The sequence below is a fragment of the Rousettus aegyptiacus genome, unplaced genomic scaffold (assembly GCF_014176215.1).
Source record: "Rousettus aegyptiacus isolate mRouAeg1 unplaced genomic scaffold, mRouAeg1.p scaffold_m13_p_1, whole genome shotgun sequence".
In the NCBI taxonomy this organism is placed as follows: domain Eukaryota; kingdom Metazoa; phylum Chordata; class Mammalia; order Chiroptera; family Pteropodidae; genus Rousettus; species Rousettus aegyptiacus.
The window spans coordinates 95,958,531-95,981,151 of NW_023416284.1; the positions used below are offsets into that span (position 1 = coordinate 95,958,531).

At 35.9% G+C, this 22,621-nt stretch overlaps 1 protein-coding gene across 7 annotated transcripts in view; it reads left to right on the plus strand.

Moving 5' to 3' along the window:
* Nucleotides 1-22,621, plus strand: part of DNAH8 (dynein axonemal heavy chain 8) — a 304,884-nt gene that overhangs the window by 35,868 nt on the left and 246,395 nt on the right. For all 7 annotated transcript variants that reach the window (XM_036217561.1, XM_036217559.1, XM_036217568.1 and 4 more), the window contains 3 exons: nt 9,642-9,788; nt 14,423-14,620; nt 16,705-16,781. In XM_036217561.1, coding sequence (XP_036073454.1) covers nt 9,642-9,788; nt 14,423-14,620; nt 16,705-16,781 — 422 coding nt within the window. The remainder of the gene's footprint in view (nt 1-9,641; nt 9,789-14,422; nt 14,621-16,704; nt 16,782-22,621) is intronic.

Genomic DNA, 22,621 nt, shown 5'->3' on the forward strand with positions numbered 1-22,621 from the left:
CTATTTCTGTGTCCCACTATATGGTCGATCCTTGAGAATGTTCCATGTGCACTAGAGAAGAATATATAAACAGCTGTTTTGGGATGAAAGGCTCTATAAATGTCGATTATATCCAGTTGGTCTAATGTGCCATTTAAGGATATTATTTCCTTATTGATTTTCTGTTTGGATAATCTTTCCATATCCGACAGTGTTTTGATCTGTTTCTCCCTTTAGTTCTGTTGCTTTTTATATTTCAGGGCTCCCTGATTGGAAGCATAGATATCAATAAGTGTTATGTTCTTGGTGTATGATTCCCTTAATCAGTATGAAGTATTCCTCAGTATCTTTCTTTACCTTTTTAATTTTGAATTCTGTTTTGTCTGATATTAGTATCACTACTCCTGCTTTTCTCTGAATGCCATCTGCTTGAAATATCATTTTCTACCCTTTCACTTTGAGTCTGTATTTGTCTTTGGAGCTGAGATGTGTCTCCTGGAAGTGGCATATGGTTGTGTGTTGTTTTTTGATCCAATCTGTAACTCTGTGCTTTTTTATGGTGAGTTCAGTCCAATTACATTTAGAGTGATTATTGAAAATGGAAGTTTTCCTATAGGCATTTCATCTTTTGCTTTCTGGTAGTTCAATGTTTCCATTGCTTCTTTGTTCTTGTGTTTTTGTTTTTATTATTTTATTTTATTTTATGTTTGTTTATTTATTTATTTATGTTTTTTCTTTTATGTTTTTCATTTTATTTATTTTATTTTTATTTATTTATTTATCTATCTATTTATTTATTTATTTATTTATGTGTTTTTTAGTTTGGTTTTGTGGATTTTCCCTCTGGTCCTTCTTGTTTTATGTTGTATACTTCAGTTCTAAATCTTTGGCTTGTGGTTACCATTACAAATATTTAAAAGAAAGTTATATATAGTTATATATGCAGTCGTCCTTCTGTGTGTGCCTTATCTCCTTTCCTCTTTTTGAATTTGGATCTTTGAATCCTCCTCTTTTATGTTGTTGTTGTCTCAATTTGTCTTTATGTATGCTTAATGTTCATTACTACCTCGCGATAGCAAATCTTTTCTTATTGTTTAAACTTGTAATGTCTTGTTCTTAATAAGGGTTGCACTAGTCTGCTTCTGTCTGCTTGCTAGTCAGCTTATTCACAGTAATGTATTTATTTGTCATTTTGTTTTAGGTGAGCCAACTCCTTTCAGTATTTTCTGTAATGCAGGCCTTATAGTGGAGAATTCCCTCAATTTTTGTAGGTCTGGAAAGGCCTTGATTTCTTTTTCATATCTAAAGGAAAGCTTTGCTGAATACATTATTCTTGGCTGGTAGGTCTTTTCATTTATTAGTTTGAATATTTGATTCCACTCCTTTCTGGCTTGTAAGGTTTGTGCTGAGAAGTCAGATGATAATCTAACGAGTTTTCCTTTATAAGTTACCATCTTCTTTTCCCTGGCTGCCCTGAGAATTCTGTCTTTGTTGTTGATTTTTGATAATTTTTAATACAATATGTCTTGGAGTAGGCCTTTTTGGGTGAGATAATTGGGTGTTCGGTTGCCTCCTTGAATTCCAAGCTCCAGCTCATTCCTTAGTTTTGGAAAATTTTTGTCAGCTGTTTGTTTGAAAATGCTTTCTAATCCCTGTTCCTTTTCCTCCCCTTAAAGTATTCCCATTATTCTTAGGTTTCCTCTCCTGATGGTATCAGCTAGTCTTTGTATTTCTCTTTCATTATTTTTTGTTCTTCGATTTTTCTCTTCTTCCTTTTGATTTATGTTTAGATTTCTGTCTTCGATATCACTGATCCTTTCCTCCATTTGGTCGACTCTATTTCCCAAGCTTGCTATTTCATTTCTCAGCACTTGCAGTGTGTTCTTCATCTCCAGAAGTTCTTTTTGAGGATTTCGATCTCCTCGCTAAGGAACTCATTCTGCTCATCTAGTTTTTTAAATTTCTGAAATTGTTGATATGACTTGTTTCAGAACTCACTGAATTTTTTCATAAGTACCATCTGGAATTCTCTGTCATTTAAGTCACATCTTTTCATGTTGTAAGCTCATTTTATGGAGATTTTTCTCTTTCTTTCTGATCTACCTTGTCACCTTGGTTGTTCATGGTGTTTAATGGACTATTTCTCTGTCTGGGCATTAGTGGAAGTGGATTCTGATTTCTTTTTCTCCCCAGAAAGAAGATTTATTATATAAATGTCTTTCTTTAGCCAATTGCAAAGAAGGCATTTTTCTTTTGGCTTCTAATCCTCTTGGATCCCTGCTTTATATAAAGTCTTAAAATGCCTTTTTTTTTTTTCACTTATACATATTCTATCACACTCGCTACCCTCAGTCTCAGTCCCTATTAGTGTTAGCAACAGTTTCAGTAGCGTTTTCTTAGATTCCCCTGGTGCTCCATGGTGTTGTCTTGGAGGATATGGGGATAGGTGCCCTCTGGGCTGGAACATGACGGCTATCGCTCAACCTGGCATTTTGCAGCTGCAGCTGATAATAATTAGCTTTGCTTCTCTGCAGTCCCCACTTTTCTGCTTTCTGCTCTGATGCCAGGGCACTACTGATATGTGGAGCTCACAGCTCTCTCAGGCAGTACTCTTCAGGGAACCCACCATACCTTTTCCCTTTCCCCTCTTCCTGTGGGGATCTCCAGCTGCAAGAGGCAGCTTCTTTGTTTCTCCTATTCTACTGCCCAACTCCCGTGGTTCTGACCTGTAGTAGTTCTTATGTGAAGATCCCATGCTCAGTCATGCTGGTGTGCAGGTTGGGTGGTTTTTTTTTGTGGAGTTTTAGATGTTAAGCTTATTGTTGTTTCAAGGGGAGTGATCTGGAGACATCTTTCAATCCACCATCCTTCTTGGCATCTGATTTTAACCTTTTTTTTTTGGAAAGAAAATGTTTTTAACATTTTCTCATTTAGTCTGATGCTTTTGTAGCTTTTCAATACATTGTTGATTAGAGTAAGGTAATTTTGTTCCTCATTTTGGTACTAGTTAATGTATTTTGATGTTGTGAATAACAAAAATCTTTTGGAACAAATTTTGAAAAAAATTTTCTGCATACATTTTTCGAGATGCTTATAAGGTTTTTCTCCTCAGTCTGTTGATGCAATGGATGACATTTTTAGGTTTTCTAAAATGAAGGAATCCTAATATCCATTGGATAAACTCATCTTGGTCATGGTATATTTATCTCTTTAAAAACTCAAATTCACTTTTCTACAATTTTGTTTAGGATTTTTGCAACTCTCTTCACAAAGGAGATAGCCTGTAATTTTCTTTTTTTAGACTGTCCTTGCCAGTGTTTTTGGCACTAAGGTCTCAGAACGAGTAGGGATGGAGGTGGGAAAGGAAGTATTTCTCCCTTTTCTATTATCTGGAAAGGTATGTAGAAAATTAAAGTGATTTTTTTTTTTTATGTCTGAAAGAAATGACCACACCAGGAAAGCTTCACCTGGAAGTGTTTATTCGTTGTCTTCATATACTGGTTACTGAGCTTTGCAGAGCCACACTGAATTAAAAACTGCTTGGATAGCTAAGGAGAAAGAAGAAGAGGGAATTAGACAAACATTATTGGCAAAGAAAGAAAAAGATATTGAGGGGGGAAAAAAAGCCATTGAAAAGGAAGGCAATATCAAATCATTGTGTTGTACACTTGAAATTAGTATAATTTTATATGTCAATTATATCACAATAAAAAAAGGAAAGGCAGCAAAAACTTCAAAATTTGTGGAAGACCTGGACTCACCTTTCTGCTACTAAGATGGAGAAGGTTAAAAAGCTTGCTTACAACACTTAGATGAAACACATTTTGATCTACAAAAGAAATAGGGATGAGCACTCTGATAAAACAGAAGAAATAAATGAGCAAATTAGGAAAAAGAAAGAGGAAGCAAGGCTTTATGTGACAAACATCTAAGAATGTAAAGAAATCAACTGTCAAAGGTGGAAATGGCAGTTAAACTTGTTTAGAAGGGGATAGATCTGCACTTACTAATTAAAGCTGTGAACATCTTCCTTGCTGGAACAAATTCAAGATGGGAAGTTATAACCAATCCAATTACATGAGCACACATTCTTCTTCTGGAGTGAATAGAACTGCCAAAGATGTTACTGGCAAAGAAAAGAGTCCCCAAAACTCAAGCCTCATCAAAAATATGACATACTATGTGGAGTAATGCCTCAAACCAACAATACAACCTATAGATCCATTTGAAAGTCCATGCATAGATTTCACCTCTTGGACAACAGAAAAACAGAAGCTTTTGGAACAAGCTTTGAAAATGTATCTGATAAATACACCTGAAAGATGAGGGAAAAATAGCAGAAGCAGTGCCTGACAGGACAAAAAGATCTACCTGAAATGACAATAAGGAGCCTGTTGAGATGGTAAAAGCAAAGAAAGATGCTCAAGATAAAATGCCTAATTCAAGCACACACAAAATGACTTAATCACAATCTTTGTTGTGTGTTCATTTAAAAACGAAACTTAAGATAAAATACCTAGGAATAAATTTTACCAAGGAGATTAAAGACCTGTACTATGAAAACTATAAGACATAGTTGAAAGAAATTGAAGAAGGCTGAAAGAAATGAAAAGCTATTTTGTGATTATAAATTGAATGAACGAATGTTGTTAAAATGCCTATATTACCCAGAGTGATCTACAGATTCAATGCAATCCCTGTCAAAATCCCAATGGCATTTTTTTTTTTTTACAAAAATAAAACAAAAAATTCTAAAATGTATAGAACTACAAAGGACCCAGAATAACCAAAGCAGTCCTGAGGGAAAACAAACAAACAAACAAAAACAAAGACAGAGTTATCGCCCTCCTGGACTTCAAACTATGCTTTAGAACTATAGTAATAAAAACAGTGTGGTATTGATAGAAGAATAGATACACAGACCAATGGAGCAGAACTGAGAACCCAGGAAGAAAACCCACTGTATAAGGACAACTAATTTGCAACAAAAGAGCCAGAAACATACAATGGAGACAGGAGAGTCTCTTCAAAGTAGTGTTGGGAAAACTGGACAGCCACATGCAAAAGAATGAAATGAGACCAATGTCTTACATCATCTTACTTGAAAATTAATTCAAAATGTAAGACCCAAAACCATAAAATATATAGAAAAAAACATAGGTGCTGAGCTCCTTGACATTAGGGAACAAAAACAAAAATAAACAAATGTGTTACATCAGACTAAAAAGATTCTGCACAGCAGAGGAAACCATCAGCAAAATGAAAAGACAATCTACTGAATGAGAAAAGATATTGCAAATTATACGTCTGATTAGGGGCTTATATCCAAAATACAAATACTCATACAACTCAACAACAATAAACAAACAACTTAATTTAAAAATGGGTAGAGGGTCTGAATAGATATTTTTTCCAAAAAAGATATATGGCCAACAGGTACCTGAAAAGATATTCAATGCCACTAATTAATTATTAGGGAAATACAAATCAAAATCAATATATCTTATTCTTGGCTTGTGATTTCTCTCTTTCATTATTTTAAATATTTGATATTACTCTTTCCTAGCTTATAGGATTTCTGCTGAAGATCTGTTGATAATCTAATAGAGTTTCTTTTACAGGTTGTGATTTTATATTCCCTGGATGCCTTGAGAATTCTTTGTCATTAACTTTTGAGAACTTAGTATAATGTGCCTTAGAGAAGGTTGCATTGAGATAATAGGTATTCTGTTAGCTTCTCAGATTTGGGCATCCAACTCTTTCCATAGGTTTGGGAAATTCTCATTAATTATTTGTTTAAATAGGCTCATTGTTCCCTTCTCCCTCTCTCCTTATGGTGTACCTATTATTCTTATATTACTCTTTCTAATGGTATCAGATAGTTCTCACAGAGTTGTTTCATTTTTTTTTTACCTTCAATTCTCTCTCTTCTTCCACTTCAGTCATTTTTAGATTTCTATTGTCAATGTCACTAATTCTTTTCTCCATCTGGCTTGCTCTATTTCTTAAGTTCACTAATTCATTCTTCAGCTTCAGAATTTCTGTTTGGTTCTTTTTTATTTTTTCAGTCTCTTTGGCGAAATATTCTTTTGTTCGTTGATTTTATTTCTGAGCCTTTTGAATTGCCATTCTGAGTTTTCTTGTAAGTCTTTTGAGTTTTTTTAAAAATCACAACCTTGAATTCTCTGTCATTTAAACCACAGTCTTCCATGTCTTTAAGTTTATTTTCTGGAGATTTAAATTTTTATTTCTGAACTACTTTGTTATCTTTGTTATTCATGGTACTTGATGTACTATTTCTCTGCCTCGGCATTTGAGAGAATCAAATATTTTTTTAAAGTACTGTCTCTTTTAACTGTTTAGCAAGTTGATAAGTAGCGGTATTTCTTTTGTTTTCCAGTAGGTGGTGTGATAGCACAGGTTTTTGTTTCCTTTACTTGCACTGCTGGGATGTTCTGATTTCTGTGGGGGCAGTGTCACCTTGTTTGTGGAAAGTGCCTCCTATTCTTGGAGGAGGTGGGTGTCATCTTTTATGACCCAGTTGCCGAGACCTTAGGGCACCATGTTTGTGGTAGGATGTGGCAGGCTATGGGTCTCCTGGCCTTTGTGTTCCTGGCACCGCTTTCTTGCAGGTGCCATCAGCTACCCTACTCTTTCTGGGGTGTCTCAGCTGCCTCTACCAGGCTCTGCCATGATTTATGGGGGAGGGGTGGGTGGGAGTAAGCGGGTTCATGGGTCTAACTGCAATGATACAAAACACTTAGGCTGGAATGTTGCTTTTTCCCTTTCAGGATCTACTGAGTGAGGGTTGCAATTCTGGGCATGCCACAGGAGGGTGGGGGCGGGATGCAGTTTCCCACAGTGGTGATGGTGTCTTGTTGACCATTGCCACCTTTTTTACTTGCTTCTCTACCCTAGACCCTGGTCTCAGCTTCAGTATTTATCTACCACTCAGGCTAGATTGCTGCCTCTGCCCCTTTGGTCTGCCCAGTGGGGGCTGAACCTCTACCCTGCTTTCATGTGGGCTCAGGCTTTGGAAAGCAATGGAATTCTGCCTCTGTCCTTCCTTCTATCCTTCTTCTCATTCCGGGTTCCCATATGCCCACCTTTAGCTGTCTCAGTGCATGGATCTCTCAGGCATGTTTGTGTTGAAAAGAGAATCCTTATTGAATTATAGGTTTCCAACTTGTTGTAACTTAAAGGAGCGAGACTTGGGGTCTTCTCACACTGCCATGATGCTGATGTCACTTCTCAAATCACAATGAGATATCTATCACCTTACACCTGTTAGGATGGCTATTATAAAAAAGGCAAGAAATAACAAGTGTTGGAGAAAATGCAGAGGAAAGGGAACACTCATACACTGTTGGTAGAATTATAAATTGGTACAGCCACTATGGAAAACAGTATAGAGGTTACTTAAAATTTTAAGAATTGTACTACCATATGATTCAGCTATTCCACCTCTGGATATTTATTTGAAGAATACGAAAAGACTGATTCGAAAAGATATAGTACTCCAGTGTACATAGCAACATTATTTACTATAGTCAAGATATTGAAATAGCCTCAGAGTTCATCAATGGATGAATGGTTAAAGAAGATCTGGCATATATACAATGTAATACTATTCAGCCATTAAAAAAGGTGGAATCTTGCCATTTGCGACAACATGGTTGAATCTTGAGGGTATTATTTAAGTGAAATAAGTCAGATAGAGAAAGACAAATATTGTATGATTTCACTCACATATGGAATATTAAAAAGACCTCAACAACAAAACAAACAAAACTGAACAAAAACAAACCATAGATGCAGATAACAGAGTGGTGGTTAACGGAAGGGAAGGAACTAGGAGGTAATTGAAATGGGTAAAGGGGGTTAAATGTATGAGGATGGATGGAAACTAGACCTTTGGTGGTGAGCATGGTGTAGTGTGTACAGATGTTGAATTATAATATTATACACCTGAAACATGACATTATAAGTCAGTGTTACCTCAATCAAAATTAAAATAAAAACAAAAAAACCTGAAAATATTGTACAAAAAAGTCTGATAGAGCCCATCTATTAAGTCACCCGGGCTTGATGTTTTCTTTGTGGGAAGACTTTTAAATTATTGTTTCCTTTTTTTAATAATTAAAAATTTTAAATCATGGTAAGATATGATAACATAAAATTTATCATTTTAGCTATTTTTAAGTGTATGGTTCAATGGCATTAAATACATTCACAATATTGTGCAATCATTACTGCTATCCACTTCCAGAACTTTTTCATCATCCCAAACTGAAACTCTGTACTCATTAAACAAATAACTGCCCAATCTCTCCTTTACCCACTCCTGGTAACACCTGTATTCTACTTTATATCTCTATGAATTTGCCTAGTCTAGGTACTTCATTTAAGTGGAGTCATATAGTGTCTGTCCTTTTGTGTCTGGTTTATTTCACCTAGCATAATGTTTTCAAGGTTCATCCGTGTTGTAGCATGTGTCAGAATTTCATTTTTTTTTTTTTATGGCTGAGTAATTAACATTTTATTGTATGGATACACCACATTTTGTTTATCTAATCGTCTGTTTCAAAGATTGAGATAGAAGAGGGTTGTGTTGTAGTTAGAAATAGGTGTGAGATCAGTTATTCACAAATCTGAATGTTTATAGGAATTACCTAGGAAAATTGTTAAAAATATAGATTTCCGAGTCCCATTTAGATATTTTGATTCAGTGGCTGTGATAGGTAGAAATAATGGTTCCCCCAAAATATCCAGATGCTAATCCCTGGTACCATGAATATGTTATGTTAGGTGACAAGGGGGAATTAAGGTTACAGATGAAATTAAGGTGCCAGTCACCTGACCTTGAGATGGGGAGCTATTCTGGATTATCTAAGTAAGCCGAACCACTTAGCATAATGTTTTCAAGGTTCATTTATGTTGTAATCACAAAGATTCTTATATAGGGAAAACTCAGAACCAGAGAAATGGAATTATGATAAAGATTCGAATATCTATTGGTGACTTTGAAAAAGTTTAATGTTTATTGAAATAATTTTTTTTTTTTTTTTTTTTTTTTTTTTAGGAAATGTTACCTTAGTAGGCTAGTGAATTCTTTCTGGACCTTAGTAAATGTGTCCTATTTTTTATTTCCAATAGGTTCACCAGCCAGTGATATGACTGTAGTCAGTTTTAGAATTTCAGCAATGTGCTCATCAAAGACTTTATAATCTCCTTATGGAGATATGATGCTTGGATGATAATTTAGTATTGCAGAGTATTAGTGTTTTATATGTTTATTAAAAGACAAATGCCAGCTAAATAGATAATTGATAAGAGATAGAATTGGTAGATGATGCTGGCCTCCTGGGAGTTTAATTAGTCATGAAAATGTAGAATAATGTATATCATACTTTGATATGGATAAAAGTTAAGGGAAGATAGAATGGAGAAGATGAAAATATCATGTAAATTAAAAAAATATTTTTACAAGCCTTTCAACTTGTAGACAGAGAACTTGAGTTTCTATATTAATAGTAGCAGTCCTTGTTGAGGGACTGACATGACCAGCTCTGTGTGAGGATAGAATTTTTGAGTTTTTGACTCCTTAACAAATGTTTCCCCTCTCTTTTTCCCCCTTCTTTTAATTGTTTTTCCCCCCACAGGATTGCATTTTTCTATTCAAGGAGTATCAGGCATCTTTTCACAAAACAAGGAAACAGATTTTAGAATCCTCAGGGGAAAAATCTTTTGAGGTTTCAGAAATGTATATATTTGGAAAATTTGAAGCTTTCTGCAAAAGGCTGGAGAAGGTAAGCATTGTGCAATTGCAGGACCCACCCTCAACCACATCTTTCTGGTGATTTTGTACATTACGTATCATTGTTAAGAGTTATTATTCCAGATCTCATCTCACTATCGATATGACTCGTTTAATGTTACCCACTGCATTTTATTATAACTTATTTTTCTTATTCCTGATGACTACCTTCTGCCAGTCAGACAAAAGCTATTGCAAGCTTTGACTTCTCTGAAGACCTCAATTCTACCTCCACTCGTGGAGCTTGAACTTAAATGCCTCTGCTCTTAATCATTGTATTAGGCTGAGAAAAAGTGTGAGATTAAATACCTACAAATACCTGGCAGAACCAGGTATTTGTGTCATATCTGGATGTTTGGACACCTTCTCTTTCTAGGACAACATATAAGGTGTATACAGACATTTGTGGATGATGACTTTGCTGGGCAAACATGGGTTAGTAACTTTTGCAACTTTGAATCATTTATTAAGACTGACTGGGGAGGTATGATATTTTTTTCAGAGAATACAGGGCAGCCCATACCAGAGGCTTCTTGGAGTCAGCCTTTGAAAGTCTATAAAGATATCATTTAGGGACCACACCCCCACTCTCCCACTGTCAGCTCCTTAGGTTCTGGCAATATTTAGGATCCTGTTCATCATTTGTTGGAAGTTGCTGAGGGCATTACATAGGTTAAATGACATTTTATTTTTCATTGATAACCCCCGACACAGCCAGGATAGGAAAGTTACTGAGTGAGGTCTGTTATGCATACTTATATGGGGCTATTTCTTTGTTTGTTTAATAGCTTTATTAAGCTATAATTCACATACCATACAATTCACCCATTTAAAGTGTACAGGTCAACATTTTCTAATACAGTCAAAGGGTTATGTAACCATTACTATAATCTAATTTTAGAATATTTTCATTCCCACTAAAAGAAACCCTCTACCCATTAGCATTCACACCCCATTTCCCCCTCTACCAAGCCCTAAACAACCACTAATTTTTCTGCTCTATAGATTTACCTATTCCAGACATTTCGTATAAATGGAACCCTGTAATATGTGTTCTTTTGTGACTGACTTCTTTCATGTAGTATAATATTCAAGGTTTATCTATGTTGTAGCATTCCTTTTTATTATTGAATAATATTTTATGTATGATATCACATTTTACTTATCTAGTCATTAGTTTGTAGACATTTGGGTTCTTTCCACTTTTTGGCTATTATGAATAATGCTGCTATAACATTTGTGTTTGTGTTGTTGGGTGGACATATATTATCATTACTCTGGAGTAGATGCATAGGAGGGGAATCGCTGGGTCATGTGACAAGTCCATGTTTAACTTTTTGAAGAACTGCTCAACTGTTTTTCAAAGCAGTTGCATCATTTCACATGCTCATAAGCAATTTCTGAGGGTTCCAATTTTTCCACATCCTTGTCAGCACTTGTTATTATCTGTCTTTTCAAATGTAGTTATCCTAGTAGGTATGAAGTAGTATCTCAATGTGGTTTTGATTTGCTTTTCCCTGATGACTAATGACATTGAATATCTATTCAAGGGCTTATTGTCCATTGTAGTTCTTCTTTGGAGAAATTTCTGTTTAAGTCCTTTGCATATTTTATATTTAGTTATTTGTATTTTTATTATTGATTTGTAAAATTCTTTATATATTCTGGGTATAAGTCCACTATCGTATGTGATTTGCAAATATTTCCTCCCATTCTGTGGATTATATTTTTGCTTTCTTAATGGTGTCCTTGAAAGTATGATAGTTTTTAATTTTGATGCAGTCTGATGTATCAAGATTTTCTTTTGTTGCTTATACTTTTGGTGCCATATCTAGGAAAATGTTGTATGGGGCTGTTTTGTGAACAATAGGGATTTTGTGGGGGCCAATTAGAAGGATTATAGCTTGTGTCAAAGTAATAAATAGGTCTTATTGGTTAGGACTCATTCCACAAAGATGCTGAATATTTATGAATTTACTAGAGCATAAACCTGGAGCTGTGGGTCCTAGTTACCTTAATTTTTCCAGGAGCCGGACCCTTGCCAACTTGGGTACAGTTTTATTTGCTAGAGTTTTAGGGCTGGACCTTAGTGGTTAGCCCTCTAGCAGTAAAGATCTTTGATGGCAGGTCTAATGCAGGGCACCACGAGCATCTGTTTGTGATGCAGCAGTCCAAGCATTCCTAATGTTAGAAGGAGTGCACAGTCATGGCTAACTGCATTAGCTACTCCTCCTACCAAACCTCTGGAGAGGCCCTACCTTTAGTCTTAAGAACCTCATGACACAAGGGCTCAGCGACCAGAGTTAATGCAATATCCCATTGAGGCTATATGGAAGTCCACTCTAATTGTGTATATATCCCAGCTCTCCTGCAGTAAGAATCCCTTGGCTGACTGGCATCTCTCCCAGATGTGATTGATAAATATTAGTGTCTGGGCTCTTAAAGAATGGGCTGTAAAACTTACCCCGAAGTGTGGCCATGATTGTGTGTAATACCCTAGAAATGGTTACTAAGACACCTGAATGGACTTTTCCTGATGAGTGGAGCACAGTAGGGGTCAGTGTGAGGGTACCCCTGTGAGCTCTTAAATGGTGAAGAGGGGAGTCAGAAGGACAAACTAAGTCAAAGCCTATTTGGGCAAGGTAAGATTCAGATGTCAGGATGACCAAGAAGCAAAGTCAAAGGACAGATGACTGAGATTGAGGTTGGAGAGCCGAAACCTCAGATTTAGGTGGAGATGTTGGGGATCTTTGATGAATAAGTGAAAGAGGTTCTAGTGTGTCAGCTTAGGGTGACCAAAATGCACTCTTCTATGGTGGGTGGAGACTTGAGGTGCATTGAGTGTTAGTCTGTGCTAAAGAGCCAAAATTAAGTATGTACACATTTTTTTTTGTTATTTCTTCCTCTTCCTTCCATGGAAATTTTGGTGAATACGAGTGTTTCCCAGAGTTTAGTTCTGTTTTCTTTTCACCATGAATGTTAGTGGAGAGAAGAGAAGGGGTGCAAAGTTGAGGGGATATTTAAAGAACTAGAGCTAGTAGGTGGGATAGGGTCTTTACTCATGGTGACATGGAAATTAGGGAATCATAATGAGTTGAGAACTGGAAAGGGTGACAAGGTCAGTGAGCATAAAAGGGATTATAAATTGGTTGTCCATACTAGGGGGTTAAAAGTTGCTAAAGAGAGAGCTGGTGAAAAAGCCAAGGCCAGGACAAATAAGCAGGAGCATGACCATGGTTGATTACCATGATTGACTTTTATAATGCTGCTATGTGGTATGGGAGTGGGAGATGCACTGGCTAAATTTGGGGTCAACTGCTTTCTTTGCTTCTTAATGACCCTTCATCAACCCATGGACAAAATAGAGGACATGTTAGTGTCAAGAATTTTGTCTCAGTCTCTGGCTGTTGGGGCAGGTGGTAGGGTAAGGGATAAAGGGCAGAGTCTTAGCAGGCTAGGATAACAGAGCAAGTTTGCTTCTTTGGTTCATTTTTTTAAAGTTCATTTTTGTTTTTAAGGTGAATGCAGTGTATGTAGTAGTAGGAGGCCCAGCTATTTCTCATGTTACATAGAGCATATACAGCATGCTATAAATTCCAGGTGGTCTATATTTCCTCAAGGTTTTGACTGGCTTCTAGGATGACATGGTTTTTAGAAGTGTTTGGAAATAGTGGCATAAGAGTGATGGTTGCTCAGAAAATGGTCATTCTGGGTTGACATGCACAGGGACTTAATGTGAATTCTGCTGGTTCTGTAGAAAGACCAGTAATTTATATGCACTTAGGCTTTAGTAGAGCTGAAATGTAATCAAGACCAGTAGTGTTGTCTTCATGGTGTGTAGTATTTGCGGAACTCCCCTGAAAACAGGTTTATTTTCTGTTTGACCATTGAACAGTTGTGCCTACCCTGGAGCACTCTATGCATTGTTCTCCAAAGCAGGAATAAAAATGGGGTATTACTGATGAAAATTAAGGAACCGAGTAGCCTGGGAACATGAAAGGGTTTTTTTTTTTTTTGGTGAAACGAGTGGTACGTTGAGATGGAGGCAGCCATTTCTGCAATAAAATCTATTTTGAGGATTTCCCAGAACTCTTTAAGGGTCAGAATTGACTGTAGTCATTCTTCTTGGGGCTTACGTTTACTTGAGTTCAGGGGAAAGAGAAAATATGTAGTTTTCTGCTGGTGTTACATATCAGAACTATAGTGAAGGGAGAGCCAAGAAAAATGGTAAAGCTTTCGAATTCAGTGACCCAGTGAAATGGTATTCAGAAAATTCTCAAGAATAAAAGGATGAAGCTATTTAGACATGTGCAAGGACTTTTCCTCAAATTCTTTTTTCCCCTCTCCTCTTGAAAGAGAAAGCGATGAAATCTGAGAGAGGTTGTAAATTCTCTCTAGATATGCTAGAACACCATCTGACTTAAATAGTTTAAGAGGAGTACTGATTAGAGACAGAAATTTGTCTTCTATTTTATCTCCTCTGATTGGTTTTAGCTAAATGATTCTAGAGTCTGTTTATTGTTTTTTGTTTGTTTGTTTGTTTTAATCAATGATCATTAAGAGCTTATACTAGGGAAGGTTGCTAATATCTTATTTTTAAAATGAAATAACAATTCTCTTTTTAAGATTACAGAAATGATAACCGTTGTGCAAACATATTCAGCCTTGAGTAATTCTACCATAGAGGGAATAGATATAATGGCAATAAAATTCAAAAATATATATCAAGGGGTTAAGAAAAAGCAATATGACATTCTGGATCCAAGAAGGACAGAATTTGACACAGATTTCTTAGAGTTCATGTCAAAAATCAGTGCTTTAGAGGTAAGTAATTATACATACTTTTACCTTAGTAAAGCTGAAATGTAATAAATAACACTGGAATTTACATATTTACTATTTATTATGTTATTCTGGCAAATTGATCAAAAATATTTGCTAGTGTGAATAATTTTTAACTAGTTCACAAAATATTTTTCACCTTTTAAAAAAATGAAAAATAAGCATATTCAATAAAAGATGTCAGTGAATAACCAGAAGCCTAAAGACTATTGTAGCAAGGGTTCATTTTTAATTTACATTAATGTTTGTATTCAATTTTTGTTGTGACAGGGAACCCATGTCATTTTTTCCAGTCTGAGGGAAAAGTTGTCATCCTTGTTCTTTGTTTTAAGTGTGAAAAGGTTTGAGGACAGATTAGGAAGGTGGGTCACTCTCCATTTGGCCCTGCCCCTTATGGCCACATTTTCTCTGCAACTTAGAGTAGAGCTCTGAAGAGGCCCTCGTCCTGTTTGTCCTATCTTAAGGGCACCAAAGGAATGAAGAGGTGGTTAAAAAGTATGTCTGGAGAGACTGTAATATATTTCTCTCTTACCTTTTGGGTTATGTAACTTCAGTTACTCTCTTACTGTAAACTCCTGTAAACCCAGGTATAGCCCCGTGAAAAGACCTCCTCTTTGCTGTACTAGATCCTGGGGACACAGGGAGGGACAAGAATATACTCTGTCTACTTTCTGAGTCTGTAATTTTTTCTATGAAGGTGAGGAAAAAAATATATATATATTTTCTCATTCATTCTTTCAAGATTCTTTAAAAACTGTATATATAATCTGGACAATATGAATAAGAAAGATCATAAAATTCTAATAACAATACTTTTTCTTTTTGGCATAGATTTCCTTTCAGTTTTTGAACATTAGACTCTGATATTAAGATATGTTTTAGTTATTGCTTTTAGTGTTTGACTGTGAAAGATAAAGTTTGCTTCTAAAAGGATTTGCAAATTATGTCTTTATGGCAATGAGAATTTGTGGATTTTTTAAAAAAATTTATTGCTTAAAATATTTTAAAGTTAAATTTATTGGGATGACATTGGTTAATAACATGTAGGTTTCAAGTGTGCAGTCTTATAATACATCTTCTGTATATTTCATTGTGTGTTTCCCACCCAAAGTCAAATCTTCCTCAGGTGATTTTTATGATTGCTTAATAAAGATTATATACTGTAAAGGCTTTATTGTGGTCTTAGATATAAATTTTAGCTTTCGGTATATTTAAAGACCATATAAACTTTTCAATATTTTAAAAGAAGTGTCAGCGTTGTAACTTTTTTTGCTTTCCCAGTGCTAGGATATTGGATGTGGTATAGATTAATAGACCATAACAATGTAATCTGTAAGTGAAAGTAATTTACAAAGAGTACTTCTATCTCATTGGTTGGGTACCAGGAGTTTAGAGTTCACTGCTTGAAATGGTGGGTGTCTCAGAAGTATATTTTCTTCTTATTGTTCCTCCTTAGCATGGCAAAAAGTTTTCCAAGAGCAGTGGTGTGGAAAATGACACCTGTTGATCCTCGGTGTCTATAGTGTCATTACATTGCTCTACCAATATGCTTAGAAATTCTAAATATACCAAAGCAATATTCTTGGTAAGGGACATTCACACCTTTCATAAATTCTCTAGGTCAATAATATCCAATAAATAACGAGCAATGAATGCAAACCACATATACAATTTAAGTTTTTCTCGCAGCCATATGAATGATCGTTAAAAGAAGCAAGTGAAATTAATTTTATTAAATAATTTATCCTAACATATTCAAAATATTATCATTTTGACATGTCATCAGTATGAGAATCATTGAGGTATTTTACATTCCTTTTTTTGGTTCTACATCTTTGAAATCTAGTGTGTATTTTATACTTGCAACATAGTAGTTGGCATTTTAAATGCTCAGTAGCTACATGTAGCCAGTGGCCACTGTCCTGGACAGTTCAGTTCTAGATGCTTAGATGGTAGGTGTGTTGAAGCCTGTTTTGATTCTGTAGGAAAATTGTTAAATGTTGTTAAACAAAGCCAATCTCTTTCTTAATACAAAATATTATTTAAATATTAACATTTTATTTTAGATACAAATACAGGCATTTATGAACAGTACTTTTGGAAAAATCTTATCTTCTCAGCAGGCTCTTCAGTTGCTTCAAAGGTATTTATGATTCATTAGGCAGTAGTATACTTTCAAGCTGGGATAACTTTATATCTAAAAATACAGTTTCAAATAAGATGTTAGAAATCTCTCCTAGGTAAACTTTACAACTCATAAAAATTAATCTTTCAATTACCATTAAATAGACTGGTAAAATTTTGAAATGTATATATTTTTATTGTATTATTTTTGGTAACAAAGTCTTTCTTTTTTTAACTTTTACACTTATTTGAAATAAGGTAGTTTACATAATATAAATTGGACCTACTCTAACCTTTTTTTAGTTACTTTTTAAAAATTAATTTATTGTTAATTCTTTAATGTCACCACATAATTGACAGCTTTTACCTCAAAAGGCCACACCAGAAACGAGGCCAGCTGCCTCCAGTGTGAGTCTAGGTGCTGCTCAGCAAGGAGCACCTGACTCACTGGGGACACACCTGGATGTGGCTTGGGTGGGGCCCGGGTTGGGGGAGGCGGGGTTTCAGGGAATCCTCTGGGTGAATGGGCCTCTGTTATCTAGTTTAATGACATCTGTGCAATGGCAGCACTGTGTCCAGCGCACTACGAGGGGTGAGGGCTCAACAGGGAACAATGGATACCTCTGGCACTTCTGTACCAAGCGGGTCTCACCTTGACCCTCACTCTGACAATATCTCCCTATAAGTCTCTTGTGCCCTATGCGCGCAGCGTATCGGGCACTAGTGCTCCTAGTGAACAGATCTGTCACCGCGAAAATCCACTCGCAAATGTGGCCCCTTTAAGAGGCTTCTGCCGCTGCTGCAGCCTCCATCTCACTCAGCTGCTTGGAACCGGGTCACCTTGCGTCGTTGCCCCATCCTACCTTCTGCCATTGTAGAGTGCTTTCTTGGACTTCTCCCTAGTTGTATGGCTTGTTCATCTAGATCCCAGGCGATTTTTCTTTGCTGCTGTTCCTTGTTTCTGTCACAACTTTGATTCGGTCGCCAGAGGGATGAACAGAGCCTCTGTCATGTATGCCATTTTTTTTCTCCTCCAATGACGATGGGATTTTGATGGGGATTGCATTAAATCTGTATAATGCTTTAGGTATTATGGTCATTTTAACTATGTTGATTCTTCCAATCCAAGAACATGGAATATCTTTCCATTTCTTTGTATCTTCTTTGATTTCTTCTAATAGGGTCTTTTAGTTTTTCTTTTTTGGTCCTTCATGTGTTTCATTAGATTTATTCCTAGATATTTTCTTCTTTATGTTGCAATTGCAAGAGGAATTATTTTTTCCACTTTTTCTGATGCTTCATTTTTAGAGTATAGGAAAGCTATGGATTTTTGAACATTGATTTTGTATCCAAAAACTTTACTGTATTTGCTTATTGTTTCTAGAAGTGTTCTTGTGGAGTCTTTAAGGTTTTCTATGTAGGGAATCATGTCATCTACAAATAGTGACAGTTTGACTTCTTTGTTTCCTTCTTGGATGCCTTTTAAATCTGTCTCTTGCTGATTGCACTTGCCAGGACCTCCAGTGTTATACTAAATAAGAGTGGCAATAGTGGACAGCCTTGCCTTGTTCCTGATCTTAGAGGGAGGGTTTTTAGTTTTTCACCATTAAGTATAATGTTGGCTGAGGTTTTGTCTTATATTGCCTTTATTATGTTAAGGTACTTTCCTTCTATACCAATTTTGTTAAGTGTTTTGATCATAAATGGATGTTGTATCTTGTCGAAGGCTTTTTCTGTATCTATTGATATGATCATATGATTCTTATATTTTAATTTGTTTATGTGATGTATCACATCAATCAATTTGCGTATGTTGAACCTACCTGTGCCCCTGGGATGAAGACTACTTGATCGTGGTGTAAAACCTTTTTAATATGTTACTGTATTCAGTTCTCCAGTGTCTTATTTAGGATTTTTGCATCTGTGTTCATGAGAGATATTGGTCTGCAATTTCCTTTTTTTGTGTGTTATCTTTTTAAGGTTTTGGTATTAGGGTGATATTGGCTTCATAAAATGAGCCAGGAAGTATTGCCTCCTCTTTGATTTTTTGGAAGAGTTTGAGGAGAATGGGTATTCAATCTTCTTTGAATGTTTGGTAGAATTCACTGGTGAAGCCACCTGGTCCTGGACTTTTACTTTTTGGTAGGTTTTTGATGATTGTTTCAATTTCCATCCTGCTAATTGGTCTATTTAGATTTTTTAGTTTTTCTTGATTCAGTCTAGGAAGGTTGTATTTTTCTAAGTACTAATCTATTTCTTCTAAGTTATTAAATTTTGTGTTATATACTTTTTCATGGTATTCTTGTATGACCCTTTGTACTTCTGTGGCGACTGTCATAATTTCTCCTCTTTCCTCCCTGATTTTGTTTATTTGTGGCCTTTCTCTTTTTTCTTTATTGAGTCTAGCCAGGGATTTGTCAATTTTATTAACCTTTTCGAAGAATTACCTCTTCATTGCATTTCTTTTTTTTTTAAGTTTTTTTTTGTTTTGTTTTCAATTTCGTTTAAAATTCTGTTCTAATTTTGATTATTTCTTTCCTACTGCTGGCTTTAGGCTTAGTTTGTTCTTCCTTTTCTAGTTTTTAAGATGAAGCGTTAGGTTGTTTATTTGGACTTGTTCTTGTTTTTTGAGATAGGCCTGTAATGATATGAACTTTTGTCTTATGACTGCTTTTCCTGTGTCCCCAAAGTTTTGATATGTTGTACTATCATCATTGTTTCTATGTATTTCTTGATCTCTTTTTATTTCTTCTCTGACTCAGTTATTCTTTAGTAGTGTGTTGTTTAATCTCCATGTTTTTGTGGTTCTTCCTGCTTTCTTTTTGCAGCTGATCTCTAGTTTCAAAGCATTATGATCAGAGAATATGGTTGGTATAATTTCAACCCTCTTCTATTTGTTGAAGCTCTTTCTGTGTCCCAGTATGTTCCAAGTGCACTATTGAAAAATGTATAAGCAGCTGTTTGGGGATGAAAGGCTTTGTCAATTATATCCAGTCTACTTTGTCACATAAGGATGTTATTTTCTCATTGATTTTCTGTTGGATGATCTGTCCGTATCCAACAGTGGGGTATTTATTTAGGTTCCCTACTACAATAGTCTTTTGGTCTGTTTCTCCTTTCAATTTCGTTTGCAATTATTATATATATATTGGAGCTTCTTGAATGGGAGCATAGATATTAATAAGTGTTATGTCTTCTTGGTCTGTGATTCCCTTTATCATTATGAAGTGTTCCTCAGTGTCTTTCTTTGCCTTTTTTATTTCAAAGTATGTTTGGTCTAATATTAGTACCACTACTCTTGCTTTTCTCAGAATGCCATTTACTTGAAATATGATTTTCCACCTTTCATTTTGAGTCTATGTTTTCTTTGGAACTGAGATGTGTCTCCTGGAGGCTGCATATGGTTGGGTTTTGCTTTATGATCCATTCTGCAACTCTGTGCCTTTTTATTGGTTAGTTCAGTCCATTTACATTTAGAGCGAGCATTGAAATATGAGGTTTTACTATAATCATTTTATGTTTTGCTTTCTGGTAGCTCAGTGTTTCCATTGCTTTCTTATCCTTGTGTTTCTGTTTTTACTTTTATTGTTATTATTATTATTTTATATTGGTTGATTTTGTGGTTTGTGCCTCTGGTTCTTGTTGTATGTTATATACTTCAATTCTTAATCTTTGGCGTGTGGTTATCATTACAAATATGTCAAGATAGTTATGTATATATATATAGTAGTCCATTTTCCTTCCATGTACCTTATCTCCATTCCCCTTTGCGAACTTGGATCTTTTTTATTCCTACCCTTTTCAGTCATTGTTGTCTCAATTTCTCCCTATATATGCTGAACGTTCATTACTATCTTGCTATAGCAAAACTCTTATTGTTTAAACTTATAATACCCTGTTCTTAAGAAAGGTTGCACTCCTCTGCTTCTATCTGCTTGTTGTTCGCCTTACTCCTAGTGTGTGTGTGTGTGTGTGTGTGTGTGTGTGTGTATTGTCATTTTGTTTTAGCTGAGCTGACCCCTTTCAGTATTTCCTATAATGCAGGCCTTGTAGTGGAAAATTTCCTCAATTTTTATATGTCCGGAAAGATCTTTATGTCTCCTTCATATCTAAAGGAGAGCTTTGCTGGGTACATTATTCTTGGCTGGTAGTTCCTTTCATTTAATAGTTTGAAAATTTGATTCTACTCCTTTCTGGCTTGTAAGGTTTGTGCTGAGAAGTCCGATGATAATCTAATGGGTTTTCCTTCGTTTCCCTTGCTGCCTTGAGAATTCTCTGTCATTATTTTTTGAGAATTTTAATACAAGGTGTCTTGGATAAGGCATTTCTTGGATTGAGATAATTGAGTGTTCTGTTTACTTCTTGAATTCTAAGCTCCAGTTCATTCCTTTGATTCAGGAAATTCTCGTCAGCTATTTGTCTGAAAATGCTTTCTAATCTCTGCTCCTTTCCCTCCCCTTCGAGAATACCCATTCTTCTTATGTCTCCTCTCCTGATGGTATCAGCTGCTTCTCATATTTCTCTTTCATTATTTTTTATTCTTCAGCTTCTCTCTTCTTCCTTCTGATTTCTGTCTTGATTTCTGTCTTTGATGTCACTGATCCTTTCCTCCATTTTGTCGACTTTATTTCCCAAGCTTGCTATTTCATTTTTCAGCTCTTTTAGTTTGTTCTTCATCTCCAGAAGTTCTATTTAGTTCTTTTCGAGGGTTTCAATCTCCTTGCTAAAGAACTCATTCTGTTCATCTAGTTGTTTTTTTCAATTCCTGAAATTGTTGATGTGAATTACTTTGGATCATTGAGATTTTTCAGAAGTACCATCCTGAATTCTCTGTCATTTAAGTCTATTTCTATGTCTTTTCTGGAGATTTTTCTTTTTCTTTGTGAGCTGCTTTGTCATCTTGGTTAGTCATAGTGTTTAATGGACTATTTCTTGGCCTGGGTATTAATGGAAATATATTCTGCTTTATTTCCAGAAAGAAGATTTATTATATAAAGATCTCTCTTTAGTCTGTTGCAAAGAAGGTGTGTTTCTTTTGGTTTCTTATAGGTGGAGTCTAAGCCTCTTGGATCCCTGATTTATATGAAGTTTTAATAATGCCTTTTTTTTTTTTTTTCTAATAGATATTCAATTGCACTTGCTACCCTTTGTCTCAGTTCCTGTCAGTGTTAGCAAAAGTTTCTGTAGTGTTTGCTTAGATTCCCCTGGGGCTTTGTGGTGTTCGGTCTCAGAGTTATGCAGGGAGGGCCCCTCTGGGTTGGGGGATAGAGGCTGTGGCTCAGCCTCACGATTTTGCATCTGTGGCTGGGAATAATTAACTGTTGTTTTTCTGCCATCGCTGCTTCTCTGCCGTCCCCACTTCTTTGCTTTCTGCTGTGATCCCCAGGCACTGCTGCTACATGGACCTCACAGCTCTTCCAGGCAGGCTATTCAGAGAACCTGCTGCACCTTCTCTCCTCCCCCTCCTACTGCAGGAGCTCCGGCTGTGAGAAGCAGCTTTTCTGTTTCTCCCAGGCTACCGCCGGACTCCTGGGGTTCTGACCTGTGGTACCTTGTATGCACAGGTCCCATGCTCAGACGTGCTGGTGTGCAGTCTGGGTGTTTTGTTTTTTTTGTTTTTGTTTTTTTGAGTTTTAGATGTTCAGCTCATTGTTATTTCAAGGGGAGAGGTCCGGAGACGTCTCTTACTCTGCCATGTTTCTGACATCTCGATCCAGAAAGTCTTTCAATAAGACAACAAAGTACTTTACATGTTTTCACCCTAGCTGTGTAATATGGTTGAAGTTAATTTCATAGCTGTTATTGGAGCAGGAGCAAATAACATTTAATTCTGCATACTACAGGGATTTCTAAAAGTGA